Raw genomic sequence first — 16865 nt, forward strand, 5'->3', positions numbered from 1 at the left:
TCAATCTGGGCCAGCTAAAACCATTTTATGACATGCATGTCTCTTTTGTCTTAATCTGGGCCAGCTAAAACCATTTTATCACATGCATGTTTCTTTTGTCTTAAAAAGAGAGAGAGAAAAAAAAAAAAAAAACGAGGGTATCCAAACAGACTGAAACAGTTGTAAACGAGCTTGAAAGAAAAGAAAACATTGCTAATTAATAAGGCAAATGTTTCCGTCAATTTGGCTTGGTCGGCATTTTCCACGTTTGTTAATCTCTTCTTTATGAGAAATTTGTACGTGGGTGGTGATTGGAATCTCAGTTGGAGCAAGAAAGCTGCAGCTGAAGCTGTGGCAGCCATTGTTGTATTTTATTTTACTTTTTGGATAGACTGCATAGTTATTTTAATATTTGAGTATATAATGAGCTGAATTAATTCTTTAAGCACTTGAGAAAGTATGTATTCGATCCCACCCTATATATATAATGAAGTTAACTCATTAAATTTCATTAGGTCATCAAAGCAATTAGGATTGAGAAATTAGTGCCATCTACACACACAACATGACAAAGGGATGAAGATGGCAGACTCATCTTATCTCTCCTTAGACTACTCTACTATTGAACAGTTCACCTATTATTATTTTCCACGCCAAAATTGAAGAGAGGAGAAAAAGAAAACAGAAAAGGAGAAAGTGGTTGGAAACACTCATGAACCTGCTGCAGCGTGAATCAAGTTTTAGGAGCAATAATGCAAAATGAAAGGATAAGGATGAGTGAATTATTAATATGAATCTCCGCATTCCCACGTATGCCTAATTAGTATTAGTTATTTTAGTTTTTATTGATGTCTTGGTGGGTTTGGATCTTACTATGGCTCAGTCGAATTTGAGAAAGCGCATTTGGTTCTCACCGTCTAGACCCCTCCTGTGCTGCTCCCAGTGGGTAGGTGCTACTATGGTCACATCTAGGTAGGATAGCTACAATTAGTCTCCCCGGCCTACCATTTTTTATTTTTTATTTTTTTAAAAAAAAAAATAGAGTCAAAATCCAACTTCATATTATCCCATAAAAACTCACCCATTTATTGTCCAGATTATTAGAAATTTAGGCACCAAATTGTTGAGACTCTGGATCCAATGTAATGATTGAAAAACTCATAATAAAAGTTGTGATGTGATAATTATTTTTTTCTTCCTGAAATTGTAACAAAAGTTTACATGTCATATTTTATAAAGAAAAAACGTAAAATTAGTCATTGTCGTTTACTTAATTTACAATTAGATCCCCGTGGTATCTAAATGAACTCAAATGTCCTTAATGTATGCCAAAAAAATAATTTAGTCTTTACAATCAAATTTCATTAACTAATTTAACAGATTCTGTTAGTATCACACTGATCTAAATAGGACAAGTATCACAATTTTATTGCCTCTAATGTTTCACGCTATCAGAATCTGTTAAGTCAGTAAATGGAATTTGATAGTAGGGGCTAAATTATTTTTTGGGTATACTTCAATCTTTGAGTTCATTTTCATACCACATGGTATTAATTGCAAATAAGGTAAATCTCATGGACTGATTTTGCATTTTTCCCCTTCAAAAATTCTCAATGTTGAATATTCTTCATGAATAAATAGAAATGCCTTGAAAGGGTTTTAGCAACAACATAGAATTAGGAATATTGGGACTTTTTGAAATATTAGTAGGATGGCATGTGCAAGGCACGTGCTTAATTTCCTGGGTGTAATAGCATAATATAAAAATATTACAAAAGTAGAAAGGGCAAAAAAAAAAAAAGAAAGACTCTCATGTAAAATCAACCCTTTATCAAGGTGCTGTCTGTCGAGACGCAAATGGAAGAATCATAAAGTCCATTTCTCAATTTATTTTCGCAACTTCACTTGAAATTTCTCTGTTACATCCCCTTCCCGTAGCAAGGAGATATTACCCATTTGTCACGAGGTTATAATAATTCCATTAACAAAACTAATCCATAATATCGTTTCATAATAATATTACAACACATTAAATAAACTTATAACTTTATTCCTTTCCTCTTCTAGATGTTGCTTGTCTCTAGTTTCCTTGGCCTATAGCATCAATGACTTCACTTGGGTTGTTTTTTTATAAAGTTCTGAGAGAGAAAGTGAGTCGAATTCTCAGTAAATAGAAACATCATTCTGTATGTAAAATGAAAAATATTTTTTTAAGTACCAAAAATTACATCATTAAGTCCTGGAGCTAAATGCTTTTACTGCTATCTTCTGGACCCATGAAGATAAGTAAAAACAAAATAAGCATGAGTGGTATTGAGGTGATGGCCACATGGGAAAAATAATATAAATAAAATATAGAAAGGTGTTGGAAAGATTGATGAAGATGCGGGTGTAGGAGAATAAAGATACAGCAAAATAGAGAAAAATGGGAGTTCAGTGGAGTGGTGGAAAAACAAAATGAGAGAAAAATGTGAGTGGAAAAGTTAGTGGAGTGGTGGAAATGTTAGTGGAGTGGGAAAGTTTGAGAAAAATAGAAGAAAAAAAAAAAAAAAAGGTTCACTTAACTCACTCAAACTACCACTTCAATGACAATTTATTTCTCAAACTATTAATTGTGACAATTTACCCCCTAAACTACCAAAACAATGACAATGTACCCCAATGCTAGCAAAATGACAAAATTATCCTTAAAGAATTTTCAATAAGACAAAAATATCCTTAAAATTTGAACAAAAATATTAAATTTTAGTATTTTTGTTTTTATTTTAGTAAGGGTAATTTTGTCATTTTGTTAAAATTGGTGGCACATTGTCATTGTTTTGGTAGTTTGGGAAGGTAAATTGTCGTAATTGATAGTGTGGGGGGAGATTGTCAATGGAGTTGTAGTTTGAGGAGGTTAAGTGGACTTTATAAAAATAAAAAATAAAAATTAAATTAAATTAAAAAAAAAAAAAAAAAAAAAAAAAAAAGAAAAAGAAAAAGAAAGATAGCATGAGTAGTAGGGGAGAAAGAAGGAAAAAAATAAAAAATAAAAGGAAAGAAAGGAAAACTATCATTTACCAACATTCATTATTTTAATCATATTTTAAATTAGGGGAAACTACCTTTTGCCCCCATGAACTATAACGCCTTAACATTTTCTCTCCTTGAACTGTCAACTGTGTTATTTTGCCCCCATGAACTACCACTTTGTGCCCAAAACCTCCTTCCGTCAGTCAAAGCCGTTAACTCAGACGGTCAAAGGAAAAAAATAAAAATAAAAGGAACGAAAGGAAAACTATCATTTACCAACATTCATTATTTTAATCATATTTTAAATTAGGGAAAACTACCTTTTGCCCCCATGAACTATAACGCCTTAACATTTTATCTCCATGAACTGTCAACTGTGCTATTTTGCCCCCATGAACAACCATTTTGTGCCCAAAACCCCCTTCCATCAGTCAAAGCCGTTAACTCAGACGGTCAAAGTGACAATGTGTTGTAGTTCATGGGGGCAAAGTCGCACAAAGTGATGGACAGAAGGGGGTTTTGGGCACAAAATGGTAGTTTAGGGGGGCAAAGTAGCACAGTTGGCAGTTCGTGGGGGGAACGTGCCAAGGTATTGTAGTTCAGGGGAGTAAAATGTGGTTTCCCCTTTAAATTAAATACTTATATATTTCCTATGTCTCATTAACTTATTCTATCTCTTAATTCACTCAACAAAATAGTTGTTTATACGAAATCCATACCATGGCAGTAAGTAACTTCCTCTCCTGATCTCTTTGATACCTCTATTTCAAAGAAAACTTTTTTGATACACACCTGATTCAATCAAAACGCACCAAAAAAATTGTCAAAAATCATACAAAACCCACCAAGAAAATCATCAAGCACTAAAAGCAAACTAACTCCCTCTCTTGATCTCTTTGATACACTGTTTCAAACAAAACCCACCAAAAAAATTGTCAAAAAGTAAAGTAACTCCACTCTCTAGATCCCCAGATCTCTTTGATACACCTCTATTTCAAACAAAACCAAAAAAAAAAAAAAAAGGTTCAAAAACCCATACAAACCCTCCAAAAAAATCATCAAGCACATAAATAAACACTTAAAAAAAAAAAAATCAAAATTTTTTTTTTTTTTGATGAATCAATCCAAGAACCACATCAAATCTCTGTTAAGCACATGTTCCAAAATTGAAGCACACAAAAGCAAACTAACAAAAAAAAACCCACCAAAAATATTATAAAAACCCTTCAAACAAAACCAACAAAAAAAAAAATTGTCAAAACCCCATACAAACCCACCCAAAAAAATATCAAGCACATAAATAAACACTACAAAAAAAGAAATCTTTTTTTTTTTTTTTAATGAATCCTTACAAAAATAAACACTACAAAAAAAGAAATAATTTTTTTTTTTGATGAATCAATCCAAAAACCGCACCAAATCTTTGTTTGTCAAAAACCCATACAAACCCACCAAAAACATATCAAGCACATAAATAAACACTACAAAAAAAGAAATCAATTTTTTTTTATGAATCCTTACAAAAAAAAACACTACAAATCAATCCAAGAACCGCACCGAATCTCTGCTAAATCAATTTTTTTTTGATGAAGCAATCCAAGAACCGCACCAAATCTTTGCTAAGCACATGTTCCAAAACTGAAGCACAAAAAATTAAACTAACAAAAAAAACCCACCAAAAATATTATCAAGAACCCTTCAAACAAAACCCAAAAAAAAAAAAAAAAAATGTCAAAAACCCAAAAAAAACCCACCAAAAAAATAATGAAGCACATAAATAATTAAACACTAAATAAAAAAGTAAATCAATTTTTTTTTTGATGAATCAATCCAAGAACCGCACCAAATCTCTCTTAAACACATGTTCCAAGACTGAAGTACACAAAAACAAACTAACAAAAAAAACCCACCAAAAGTATTATCAAGAACCCAAACAAAAAAATTATCAAAAACAAATTCATACAAAGACCCACCAAAAAATTTGTCAAAAACGCATATAAAACCAACCAGAAAAATCAAGCACAAAAATAAAAATTACAAAAAACTTGACAAAATTTTTATTTTTTATTTTTTATGAATCCTTACCTCTATGATACACCAGTTTCAAACAAAACCCACCAGAAAAATCATCAAGCACATAAATAAACCTTACAAAAAATCAAATGAATCCTTATCTCATTGATACACCTGTTTCAAACAAAACCCACCAAAAATTGTCAAAAATTCATACAAAACCCACCATGAAAATCATCAAGCCATAAATAAATACTACAAGAAAATAAGTCTATTTTTATTATTATTTTTATGAATCCTTACACAACCCATACAAAACCGACCAAAAAAGAACAGAAATAAACACTACTGTTGATACACAGTTTTCCGAGCAATGACGTGGCACACTCGCCGAGGATTTGCTATGGTGTCCGAGGAGGCGTCGGGCTGCTAAAAGAACAAACAAAAGGATCAGAGCAACTAGTAGTGTGCCGGCGGGGGAAGCTTTGATGCCTACGTCAGTATTTTGAGAGAAGAAAGTATAAGCAACAAAGAGCTAGAGAGCAAGAGTTGTGATCACCTCAAAGTTGAGTTGAGACTTGCATTTTATAGGCATGGAGCAATTGGTTGATCCTCGTACGCTTCGATTTCCATATCCCTGAATATCTGCTGTGCAGTTATTGGAAAAAGATATGGATGTTAGCCGCCCTTTGATCTCAAGAGCCTGAGATCATGGGATAAGCGATTTTGCCTTGTTGCCTCTAGATAGAGATGCCCGAGTAATTCTCTATCACTCGTGTATAGCTTAGGCCTTGACAGCTTGGCTACATTCTGTTGAGAGTAGATAGCTGTTTAGATATGAGATAGACTACCTCGTTTGTATAGGGATAATAGATATCTATCTGGTGAGATGACCGACATGTCTTCGGCATAAGACTATTATGCCTTGTGAACTGACTAGCTGTCGGGTTGGGCTTACCGAGCTTTCACATGGGCTTAGTCTTAGCAAGTTCATTTATCAAATTTGGGCCTTGAGGTATGTTGGGCCTTACGTGGCCAATCCATGACCCAATAGTTACCCCCAATTTCCTGGTCCGAGTGACTATGAAAATTCATGTAATTCAGAATGGGTCGGTCCTCGGAAGCCCGAAGCCCGATCCCCTTTTATAGAGGATTTCCGAAAGTATCGAGGCGGGAAATTCGAATTTCAAATTTTTGGCGGGAATTTTCCCCCCAAAATTGACTGAGGTGTTTGATCTTCCCGAAGATCAGTGTCAGCATTGGTGTGGTCATTCTTTTGGCTGTCACACGTCATCGTCTGCAGAGGCATGTCTTTTACGGTGCTTTTATTGTGCATGTTTCCAAGGCAAATAGGGCTTCGCATGCTATCTCTTGAGGATATCCAAGTGCCGCCGACCCATCTTCTACACACTATATAAAAGGGGCCGCTTTTTCATTTTTCTTTCATTTTCATTCTCTTGCCCTTACCCTGCCGAACTCCATTTTCGCCTTTTGAAGCTCTGCAACTCTCCTTTCTTCTTACCCCCCACCATCAAACCGATGGTAGATCGGACTCATCTGTCACCATACACTCACCAAAATGGGTCAAGATGGCAGTTCTCATTCAGACTGCGGTCTGGGTAACACCTACCAGCACTGTGGAAGGCTATCCTTACTGTTAAATATATTGGATAATATATTCGAAGCGGAAGAAAGAGAGAGAGAAGAGAAGAGATATAGGACTACATTGTATTGAGTCTAATAATAATAATGAATACAAAGGCCTCTATTTATAGAGAGGCAAGTAACCTAATAGACTAAGGAATGGTAAACCTAGTAAACTAATGAAAGGTAAACCTAATAGACTAATAATACTTAAGGAAGTAAATAACCCTAACATAATATTCTTAACATCCCCCCTCAAACTCAATGTGTAAACTTGAGTTTGGATAAACGAAAAGGGAAAGAAAAAGGAATTCGCCGAAGAAGCTGCTTGTGCCAAAAGAGTTGCCGAAGTAACGCCATAAAAGTTGCTAGAGACCTATGGATTCTGCTTGAATTGAGCTATGCATTTAAGCTGGAGCTTGTTTCACTTGGTTGTAATTTTACTTGAAAACCATATACCAGTAATGAAGAAGCTTGCCTAGTCGGCTGAGAAAAGCAAGGCCGATTAAAAGGGGCTTGTTTGGCCCGTAACCCTTGGACTGTCTCGCCTGATCGGCTGAGCTAAAGTCTGACCAAAAAGTTCTAGCTAGTAGACCGTCTCGCCTGGTCGGCTGAGATAAGCAGGGCCGGTTGAAGAGGCTAATCATGCCTAAAACCCTTGGACCGTCTCGCCTTGTCGGCTGAACTAAAGTCTGACTAGTAGACCGTCTCGCCTGGTCGGCTGAGATAAGCAGGGCCGGTTGAAGAGGCTAATCATGCCTGAAACCCTTGGACCGTCTCGCCTTGTCGACTGAACTAAAGTCTGACCCATCTAACTAGTAGACCGTCTTGCCTAGTTGGCTGAGCTAAGTAGAGAGGGCCGGTTGAAGAAGCTAATCATGCTGGAAACCCTTGGACCGTTGAAGGGTCTGACCCAAAAAAAATTCTCTCTAGTAATGGATCAATGGCCTAGGAGAGACTGCAGTGACCGGTGATGGCGGTATTTGACGAGGCATAAGTGGGCCGGTTGAAATGGGTTTCTTTGGCCCGAAAACCCATGAACCTGAGGAAATATTGGTTTGACCTGAGAATGCCTACTGCAAGAAGAATTAATCGGATTGAACTGCGCCAAAGAAAACGCTATGGAATTGAATTGAACAATGCATGAACCGACTTGAACCGCATAAAACAAACGCCTAAATTTGGAGAAGAATCTTGTTTTCTGCCATATAGAGACGCCAAAAGCAAAAATAGACCACAAATTTGAAATCAGGACGAAAAATTGGGTATGAAACACCTGGTCAACTTTTTCAGTGGTCAAAGTCAAAGTCAACGGCCAAAGGTCAAAGTCAACGCTGACGTGGCACTAATGATGTGGCAAGTTCAGACTTGACACTGATGATGTGGCACATAGATCTGACGTGGCAGATGATGACATGGCAGTCTGGTGAATGGCGCGTGTGGTACACGCGCGAACGGAGGTGGCATGGTCTTGGCGCGTGGATCTGACGCGCGGAACTTCTATGGGCGCGTGGGGGCGCGTTCAGTGTCGTATAGAGGAGATGGAGCCTGTTCTGGAATCACCGAGAGTAGATCTATCGATCGGTGGTCTTGGAGAGGCGATCGGACCACCGTGGCGGCTGGTGGCGGAACGGCAGTGGTGGAGCAACCGGAACTTGAGGCGGCGCGTGGAGGCGCGTCCCATAACCTTTGGCAGCGTTCTAGACTGAATTGAGACTACTGGCGGAAGATCTATGGAACGGCACCGTAACCTGGCTGATCCACCGGACGTGGCGGCACGTGAACAAATTGAAAGCACCTTTGGGCGGCGATGAGGCTGTGTGTGGCAGCTATAGATTGAGCGGCTCCGGATTTATAGGCTAGCACGATTTTGTGACTATAGGCAGCAGAAAATTTGGCGGCGCGTGATGTAGGGCGACGAGATTGAAATTCTTCAAAAGGAAAACGCCAAAAAAGACGTTTATTGAAGGTCACAGAAAAGTAGCTCTGATACCATGTTAAATATATTGGATAATATATTAGAAGCGGAAGAAAGAGAGAGAGAAGAGAAGAGATATAGGACTACATTGTATTGAATCTAATAATAATAATGAATACAAAGGCCTCTATTTATAGAGAGGCAAGTAACCTGATAGACTAAGGAATGGTAAACCTAGTAAACTAATGAAAGGTAAACTTAATAGACTAATAATACTTAAGGAAGTAAATAACAAGTAAATAACCCTAACATAATATTCTTAACACAGACCAAGGACGACAAGCACCAAGTCAGGCTAGATAGCTACATCCCGAAGTCAATGAAGCTTTGGTTCGATGACAAGAAGAAAGGCGCAATCGTACACGTTGATGAAAATGAGGTATGCTTGTACGAGATCATGTTCTGGGCAGGCCTCAAGCTACCCTTCTCGATGGTTATTCGGGAATTATTGAGCCGTCTAAATGTTGCTCCCCACCAACTCATGCCCAATGCCTAGAGGGTAATTTTTGGCTGTATGGTCCTCTGGCCGATGACTCTTGGGGAAGGACATTCTCTCACTGTCCGAGAATTCTTGTGTGCATACAGACTCACAAAGAATCCCAAGAGTGACGCCCTCTTCAACTTCCAGTCTCGACCAGGGAAGTTGGTCTAGCTGGAGAAGACTTTGACCAAGAAGGTAGTTCGGGTAAATAAAGTCCTGGCATGGGTTCGGGCTCACAAGGATGCCATATATTACAAGAATCTAGTCTCCTCAGCCAAATTGAACCACATCTTGTACACCAAGGGATGCGCTTGGAGATCGAGAACAGGTCAGCCCTGGCTGTGAGGGATGTGGTGCCCGAGGTTCCAAGCAGACCAGCCGCTATTGCTCAGAACTTCTCCTCTCGAAGGCCAGCTGCGAACAAGGACAAACGTCCGATAGGCTAGCCCTTGAAGACTCCTGCCTTGAGGCTGACCAACGAGCATGAGGAGCCTGAGCGGCCCCAGTTGAAGAAGATGACAGTGGCCAAACCCATGGGGCCCGAGGCTCCTACTGCGGTAGAAAAACCCAGCTTCTCCCAACTTCTAGCTACTCGGAGGAAGACTGGTTCGGTGCTAGTCGTGCACCCGGTTGATGCGTACGAGGCCCTCCTCAAGGGCAAGCCTGTTGCTGTCAAGCCTCTGGTAGTGGCTCCACCTATCAACCCAGTAGGCGCTGCACCGCGACCACCATTCCCGTGGAATTGGTCTCTCCACTATGCTCGGGCCCAAACATCAAACCCCTCTTGGAGGAGATCAACTTGGAGTCGGAGTCAGACAACTCGACGGGGAATGAAGAAACAAGGGTCGAGCATGTAAATGACACTAATTTTTGAGAGGGTGTAGGTGAACCAGAAGGCCAATCTCTGGAACAGGTGATGGATTGTATATAATCTTTTCATTCGGATTTAATTTCTCCAATTTGAATTTGGTCACCACATTATACATGAAAGTAAGAATTTCTAGTCGTGCATATTCCTTTCCGGGGCACATTCAAGGTCCTCCACCAAATGGTACAAAAATGTATGGTGCAGGTCCCCCTCCCTTCAAATCTTGAAGGATTGAATTTATCTCAATCAGGAAAATATTCTGGATTTTTGTTTGTTGAACTTACAGTCCAGTATGTCTGCAAGAAATTGGATTCAGAAAATTAAGTCCCAAGACAATTCTAGTTTGGCTTGCAAGGACGGAGCCAGGGGGCAGGGGCATAGCGTCGTTAATGCCTTGGCCTCCGATAAGAAATTCTGGTTCCGCCCCTATTGGCTCGTATGTTCATAATTGTTACATACTTTCCATCCCTTTTGAATTGTAAAGCCTGCATAACTAAAGTCAGTTGTAACCTTTCTGAATTCTTCTTTTTATTAACAATAGTTAATAAAAAGAAGGTTGAAAAATAACCAAAATTTAATATATAAAATGGTTTTAGGGTGGCTAAATTTGTTACAATTAACATTTTTTGACTTTTTGGTTGTTTAATGTTAAGCTAGTTTCCTTTTTCCTCTTCTCTGCCAATATATAAGATAGTTTTCCATAAGATTACAATTAATATACGTGAAACTACATGCCTCACGCATGCATATTATCACCAATTAAACTAACTTGTTTTAAAATAGATACTTGAAGTTTTTTTTTAAATGTCCGCATAAGAGGGAGAGGGGGGATTCGAGTTAATGATCTCTGCTTCATTAGGCGTGATCCTAGCCAATTGAGCTACCTCTTAGGGATAATAGATACTTGAAGTTGCTTCAAATATTAAGTCTAACTTCTAGAAAATTTGACCAGGTTTTCATCCTCCGTAAGGGTACGGCTATTTCACAAGAAGCAATCATAAATTAATTAAAAGCAAACCAGCCATATTCCATGCAACTAAAATTCCAAAACAAAATAGAATATTGAGAGTTAATTAATCCAAGTCTAAAGATTCGCTAAGTCAACTGTTAGAGGGCAAAAGAATTTAGTCTAGCCGAACTCAAGCCGAGCCAAGCTACCCGATAATGACTCGAATGGACCTAAAAGGTGGTTCCCAAAAAAATAGTACTGTTTTTTTCTTAAAAATAGAACTTTAAAAATTAAATTTTCTCCCTCTAAATTTTTTTTAAAAAAAATTTTGTCACTAAATTAAAAGTTCTAATTCCACCCCTATTATTAACCGAATACTAAGGCTGCCAATATTCAAACCATTATGAATGATCTTGTTCAGTGTTGACAATTTTGAAATATTTAAGATAAGAATGTGATATCTTCAAAAATTTTCACACACCCACATATATATATATATATATATATATATATATAAACTAACGTCTAGTTGTAATGTGAATTAACAAAAGCCTCATTAAAAATCTACTTGGGCACAAAATTATATTTAAAGCACAATTATTTTCCAAAACTAATTAAATAACACTGCTGGGTGTTGCCGCGCGCGGCCCAGCAGTGGGTGCTCTATTGGGGTTTTTTATTTTTTAGATTTTAATTAGTTTATTTTTTAATAAAATTAGAAAATTATTATTTTAATTTTATGTGACACCAATAGACGTTACCTTTTTGGACGAAAAACACATGGATTGATTCATTTCAAATCTGCGAGGATATACCTAAGAAATTAAAAAATAAAATAAAATAAAAAAGAAGAAGCTAGCTACATATGGACCGTGATACACAGCACACGGCGTGCTGTGCACGCCTGTGCCAAAAAAAAAAAAATTTTACACACGGCGTGCCACGCACGCTGTGTGCTCTTTTCATTCACCCGCTAGATATCACTACAAGAATTTAGGTCTTTAGGGGCGACTTTGAGTCGACCCTAAAAGTCCTAAAGTGGACGCTGTTGACAACAGCGTCGACTTTTGGACCCTAAAAGTGTCGACGCTAATAGTCCGACCCTAATGATCAAATGTGTGATTATCAGCATCCACTTAAAGTCGACCTTAATGATAACTTTTAGCGTCCACTTTATTGACCCTAAAAGTCAAAATTTTTTGACCCTAAAGGTAATGTAAACGGAAACCATAGTCGACGCTAATGGTTAACCATTAGCGTCCACAAAATGGACCCTAATGGTCCTAAAAAAATAGAAAATAAAAATTCACTATCAGCGTCCAAATCAAAGTGGACGCTGATAGTTAACCATTAGGGTCCACAAAGTGAACCCTAATGGTCCTAAAAAATAAAAAAATAAAAATTAACTATCAGCGTCCACTTAAAGTCGACCCTAATGATAACTTTTAGCGTCCACTTTATCGACCCTAAAAGTCAAAATTTTTTGACCCTAAAGGTGATGTAAACGGAAGCCATAGTCGACGCTAATGGTTAACAATTAGCGTCCACTTTGAGTGGACGCTGATAGTTAACCATTAGCGTCCACTTTGTGGACGCTAATGGTCCTAAAAAATTTAAAAAAAAAATAATCTGCGATCGATCGCACAATCATGTGTGATCGATCGCAGTACCAGAAGGTTTTTGAGATTTTGCGATCGATCGCACGTAGAGTGCGATCGATCGCAGTACCAGAAGGTGTTTTGACATTTTGCGATCGATCGCACGTGGAGTGCGATCGATCGCAGTACCAGTGGGCTTTCAATAATTTGCCATCGATCGCACTCCAAACAGACCCAGGGAACCAAATTACTTACATATGCATAAATGTGATTACATAATGAATTATTATTTTTGATAAATACCTTATAGAGCAGGGAAAAATATATAACAAGGACTCTGAGATTAGTGTCACATATAACTCAAAATGCAAGATATCTAATGCAGTGACCCAAAACAAAATGAAATGTGACAAGCATGTTGGACCTATAGACAGAGTCAAAATGCTTATACATGATGATGTGTCTAACACACAAATTTATGATGTTTTAGGGCTGCCCTTACAAGGGATAAGAAGAGATGGTGGTGCAAATTGGAAAGATTGAACCATTTTCAGTTTATATTCCTCCTCTTTTTTCTTTTTCTTTTTAATTTCTCTTATTCAGTAAGCTCCTGGACCCAGAGAATAAAAATTTAAAAGATAAAAATGATACAAGAAGATCTTAACACGAAGTTGAGAAACTATGGATAGTATTAGTCACCAATAGGATAACCCAAGCTGCAACAATTACCACATTGCTAACTCTAATTCGACACCAATAATTCGACACCAACTTGACAGAAGTCAGATAGAAAAATTTCTGGTCCGAAATAATGAAAAACCAGTATCTGAAAATAAATAAATAAAATTAAAAAAAATTGATTTCTCTTTCCTTTTCACAAATTTTTCCAGAATCCAAACAGGAAATGAATCCAAAAAATTTATGTTCGTTCCCACGTTTAAAAGAGTACAAGTCTCTTAAATGAATCCCGATACATACAACCCGATCAAACTCGAAACAAATTTTCAATCTTACGACTTAAAGCCGTCCACCCCAACAAATCAAAAACAATTGCTTAGAATTGGACTTTTATCTTTTAATTTTTCCAAATTTTCTCAACACACAAACAGAAACAACAAGAAAGAACAATACCTTAGTACCCCCATCCAAACTATTAGCCCGACAAAGCCTCGCATAAATCTCTCGCTTACCCAAATTTCCCGGCAACTCACCCAACACTTCCCGCACAAGAGCTTCATAATTCGACGGCAACTTCGATTCCCACACGAAATCTGCCAAGGAAGCTCCGCGAAAGGCCCGATTCAGCCTCGCCAATTTGCAAATCTCCAGCGGGTCCAAGTTGACCAGAAGCAGGGCCACACAGCTCTCTGGTAAGTCCCCTAAACTGGGTTTTGGTTGCAAAGCCAGAGACCCATTAGACCCATTAGAGCCAAGAGACCCTATTGGCCCTAAGAACAAAACAGAGAAACTGGCACCCATGAAACAGAGCAGAGAGCAGAGAGCAGAGAGAGAGATTTTTATATACTTATAATTTTTAATTTTATTTATTTTTGTTTTTCTTTATTTTCTCCGGTAATATGTTTTTATTATTATAATATTAACTAATAATTTCCGTTTAATAAAGATCATTAAGTTGATATTTATCTTATAATTAATTCTAAGATCAATACAAAATCCAAAGATAATATAAGATCAATATAACTAATGCACTAAGATAATATAAAAAGCTTATAGTTCAATTGAATGTTTGATTGAACCTTCAATTGTATTCAATTTGATCGATCAATTGATCTTATCACTATCAATCTAACTAATTCATTAGGATCAATCAGATGTTTGATCGATCAATTGATTCCATTACGATCAATCGAACTAATTCACTATAATCGATCAGATTTTTGATCGAATGTTTGATCCTATCACGATTAATCGAACTAATTCACTATGATAGATCAGATGTTTGATCGATCAATTGATCCTATCACAATAAATCGAACTAATTCACTAGAATCGATCGGATGTTCGATCAAACATTTGATCTTATCACGATCAATCGAACTAATTCATTAGGATCGATCGGATGTTTGATCGATCATTTGATCCTATCACGATCAATCGAATTAATTCAACTTCATTTTCAATTGTTTCAATCTTTTTATTTGTCTTTAGTTTTGTTTCTTTTTATTTGTCTTTAGTTTTGTTTCAATATATTCATCATATCATATATATACACTATTAGATATGTAAAATTTAATATGAATTATGAAATGGGAATTAAGAATTAAGTTTTCATTCGGGGAATTAAATCCCATTTGGTTAGAAATCATTTGGGGAATCCACTTAAAACTGAAGTTTTCAAATTAGTCCGAATGAAAACTTTATCCTCCAAATGAAACTCCTAACCAAATGGCAAATATATACAAATTAAAATTTTTCTTTATGAGGATGGAATTGAAATAGAAGAATTTTTCCTTTTTTTTTTTAAAAAAAAACATATATATATATATATATTGAAACAACTGTACATATGGAATATTAAGTGAAAAGGGAGAGCTTTACTTTTACGGTTAAAATTTTATTTTGTTATATTTAACGATGCATATTGTGTCACTTTATTTGAAAATTTTAAACAATGCAGTGATATATACATAATTTTAGTGGATGCTATTGGGCATCAAAATTTTTTTTTTTTTAATTTTTTTTTTATTTTCCTACCTACTATTTAGGGTCGACAAACTTGGGCAAAGTTGACCCTAATGATCACTCTTTAGCGTCCACTTTTAGTGGACGCTATTGGTGATTAATATTATTTTTTTTTATTCTTTTTAATTCCTCCACACACTCTTTAGGGTCGACTTTGTCAACCCTAATACTTAGGCATTAGGGTCGACTTTCAACGTCGACCCTAATGATCACTCTTCAGCGTCCACTTTGAGTGGACGCTATTGGTGAATAAAATTTTTCATTTTTTATTTTTTTTAATTCCTCCACATACTCTTTAGGGTCGACTTTGTCGACCCTAATACTTAGGCATTAGGGTCAACTCTAAAGTCGACCCTAATGATCACTCTTCAGCGTCCACTTTGAGTGGACGGTATTGGTGAATAAAATTATTATTATTTTTTTTTTTTAATTCCTCCATAGACTCTTTAGGGTCGACTTTGTCGACCCTAATACTTAGGCATTAGGGTCGACTCTAAAGTCGACCCTAATGATCACTCTTCAGCGTCCACTTTGAGTGGACGCTATTGGTGAATAAAATTATTTTATTTTATTTTTTTAATTCCTCCACACACTCTTTAGGGTCGACAAAGTCGACCCTAATACTTAGGCATTAGGGTCGACTTTGAAAGTCGACCCTAATGATCACTCTTCAGCGTCCACTTTTAGTGGACGCTATTGGTGACTAATATATATTTTTTTTTTTAATTTTTTTAATTCCACCACACACTCTTTAGGGTCGACTTTGTCGACCCTAATACTTAGGCATTAGGGTCGACTCTAAAGTCGACCCTAATGATCACTCTTCAGCGTCCACTTTGAGTGGACGCTATTGGTGAATAAAATTATTATTTTTTTATTTTTTTTAATTCCTCCACATACTCTTTAGGGTCGACAAAGTTGACCCTAATACTTAGGCATTAGGGTCGACTTTAGAGTCGACCCTAATGATCACTCTTCAGCGTCCACTTTGAGTGGACGCTATTAGTGAATAAAATTATTTTTTTTTTATTTTTTTTTAATTCCTCCACACACTCTTTAGGGTCGACAAAGTCGACCCTAATAAGTAACCATTAGCGTCGACTTGGAAAGTCGACGCTAATGATCTTTTTCCCGCCTTTTGAATATTTCTCGCGAGAATATTAGGGTCGAGTTATTAGCGTCCACTATAGAGTGGACGCTATTATTCATCTTTTGGGTCGGCTATTAGCGTCCACTTGGATGTGGACGCTAATACATAACTATTAGGGGCGACTTTCAAAAGTCGCCCCTAATAGTTGAGTATTAGGGGCGACTATAAAGTCGCCCCTAATAAGTCGCCCCTGATGAGTCAGTTTCTTGTAGTGTATACACCTTCTTTGCCTATTAATATCCTATGTTTGCTGGTTCTTGCCCAACACCAAAGTGGCCTTTGTTGATTGTCATTTCTTGTTAAGTAGAGTAGAGAGATATAGGTCTCTTCCTTTGGTATCCACTTCAGCTTGTAATCCTCAGCATTTCACTTTCTTTCATGATCTTCTGCATTTACAGACACAAACCCATTTCCCCCAAGCTTCCACCAGGCAGAAAAGGATGGCCTATCATAGGTGAAACTTTGGAATATGCCATGTGTTGAGACATCT

The 16865-nt window shown here is 37.1% G+C and overlaps 1 protein-coding gene and 1 pseudogene across 1 annotated transcript; one reads left to right on the forward strand and one right to left on the reverse strand.

The window, feature by feature from the left end:
- The window catches only part of LOC132185276 (tryptophan aminotransferase-related protein 3-like), a 74796-nt pseudogene that overhangs the window by 53065 nt on the left and 4866 nt on the right, over window positions 1-16865 (forward strand).
- On the reverse strand, window positions 2038-14030 carry LOC148584456 (F-box protein PP2-A12-like). The gene is made up of 3 exons (XM_088518693.1): window positions 13654-14030; window positions 3711-3783; window positions 2038-2117 (listed from the first exon to the last, which is right to left on the reverse strand). Exons 1-3 carry the CDS (start codon window positions 13999-14001, stop codon window positions 2074-2076), a joined length of 465 nt encoding a protein of 154 aa, XP_088374819.1. The 5' UTR covers window positions 14002-14030; the 3' UTR covers window positions 2038-2073.

The sequence above is a fragment of the Corylus avellana genome, chromosome 7 (genome assembly GCF_965113065.1).
Source record: "Corylus avellana chromosome 7, dhCorAvel1.hap1.2, whole genome shotgun sequence".
NCBI lineage: Eukaryota > Viridiplantae > Streptophyta > Magnoliopsida > Fagales > Betulaceae > Corylus > Corylus avellana.

What these genes read in the sequence shown, in the direction of transcription:
- LOC148584456 (XM_088518693.1), bottom strand. Translation starts at nt 14,001, where the DNA reads ATGGGTGCCAGTTTCTCTGTTTTGTTCTTAGGGCCAATAGGGTCTCTT. An exon ending in GTTTGGATGGGGGTACTAAG is followed by an intron (nt 3,784 to 13,653) that starts GTATTGTTCTTT and finishes TGATTGAATCAG; the next exon opens with GTGTGTATCAAAAAAGTTTT. An exon ending in GGAAGTTACTTACTGCCATG is followed by an intron (nt 2,118 to 3,710) that starts GTATGGATTTCG and finishes TTTCTCTCTCAG; the next exon opens with AACTTTATAAAAAAACAACC.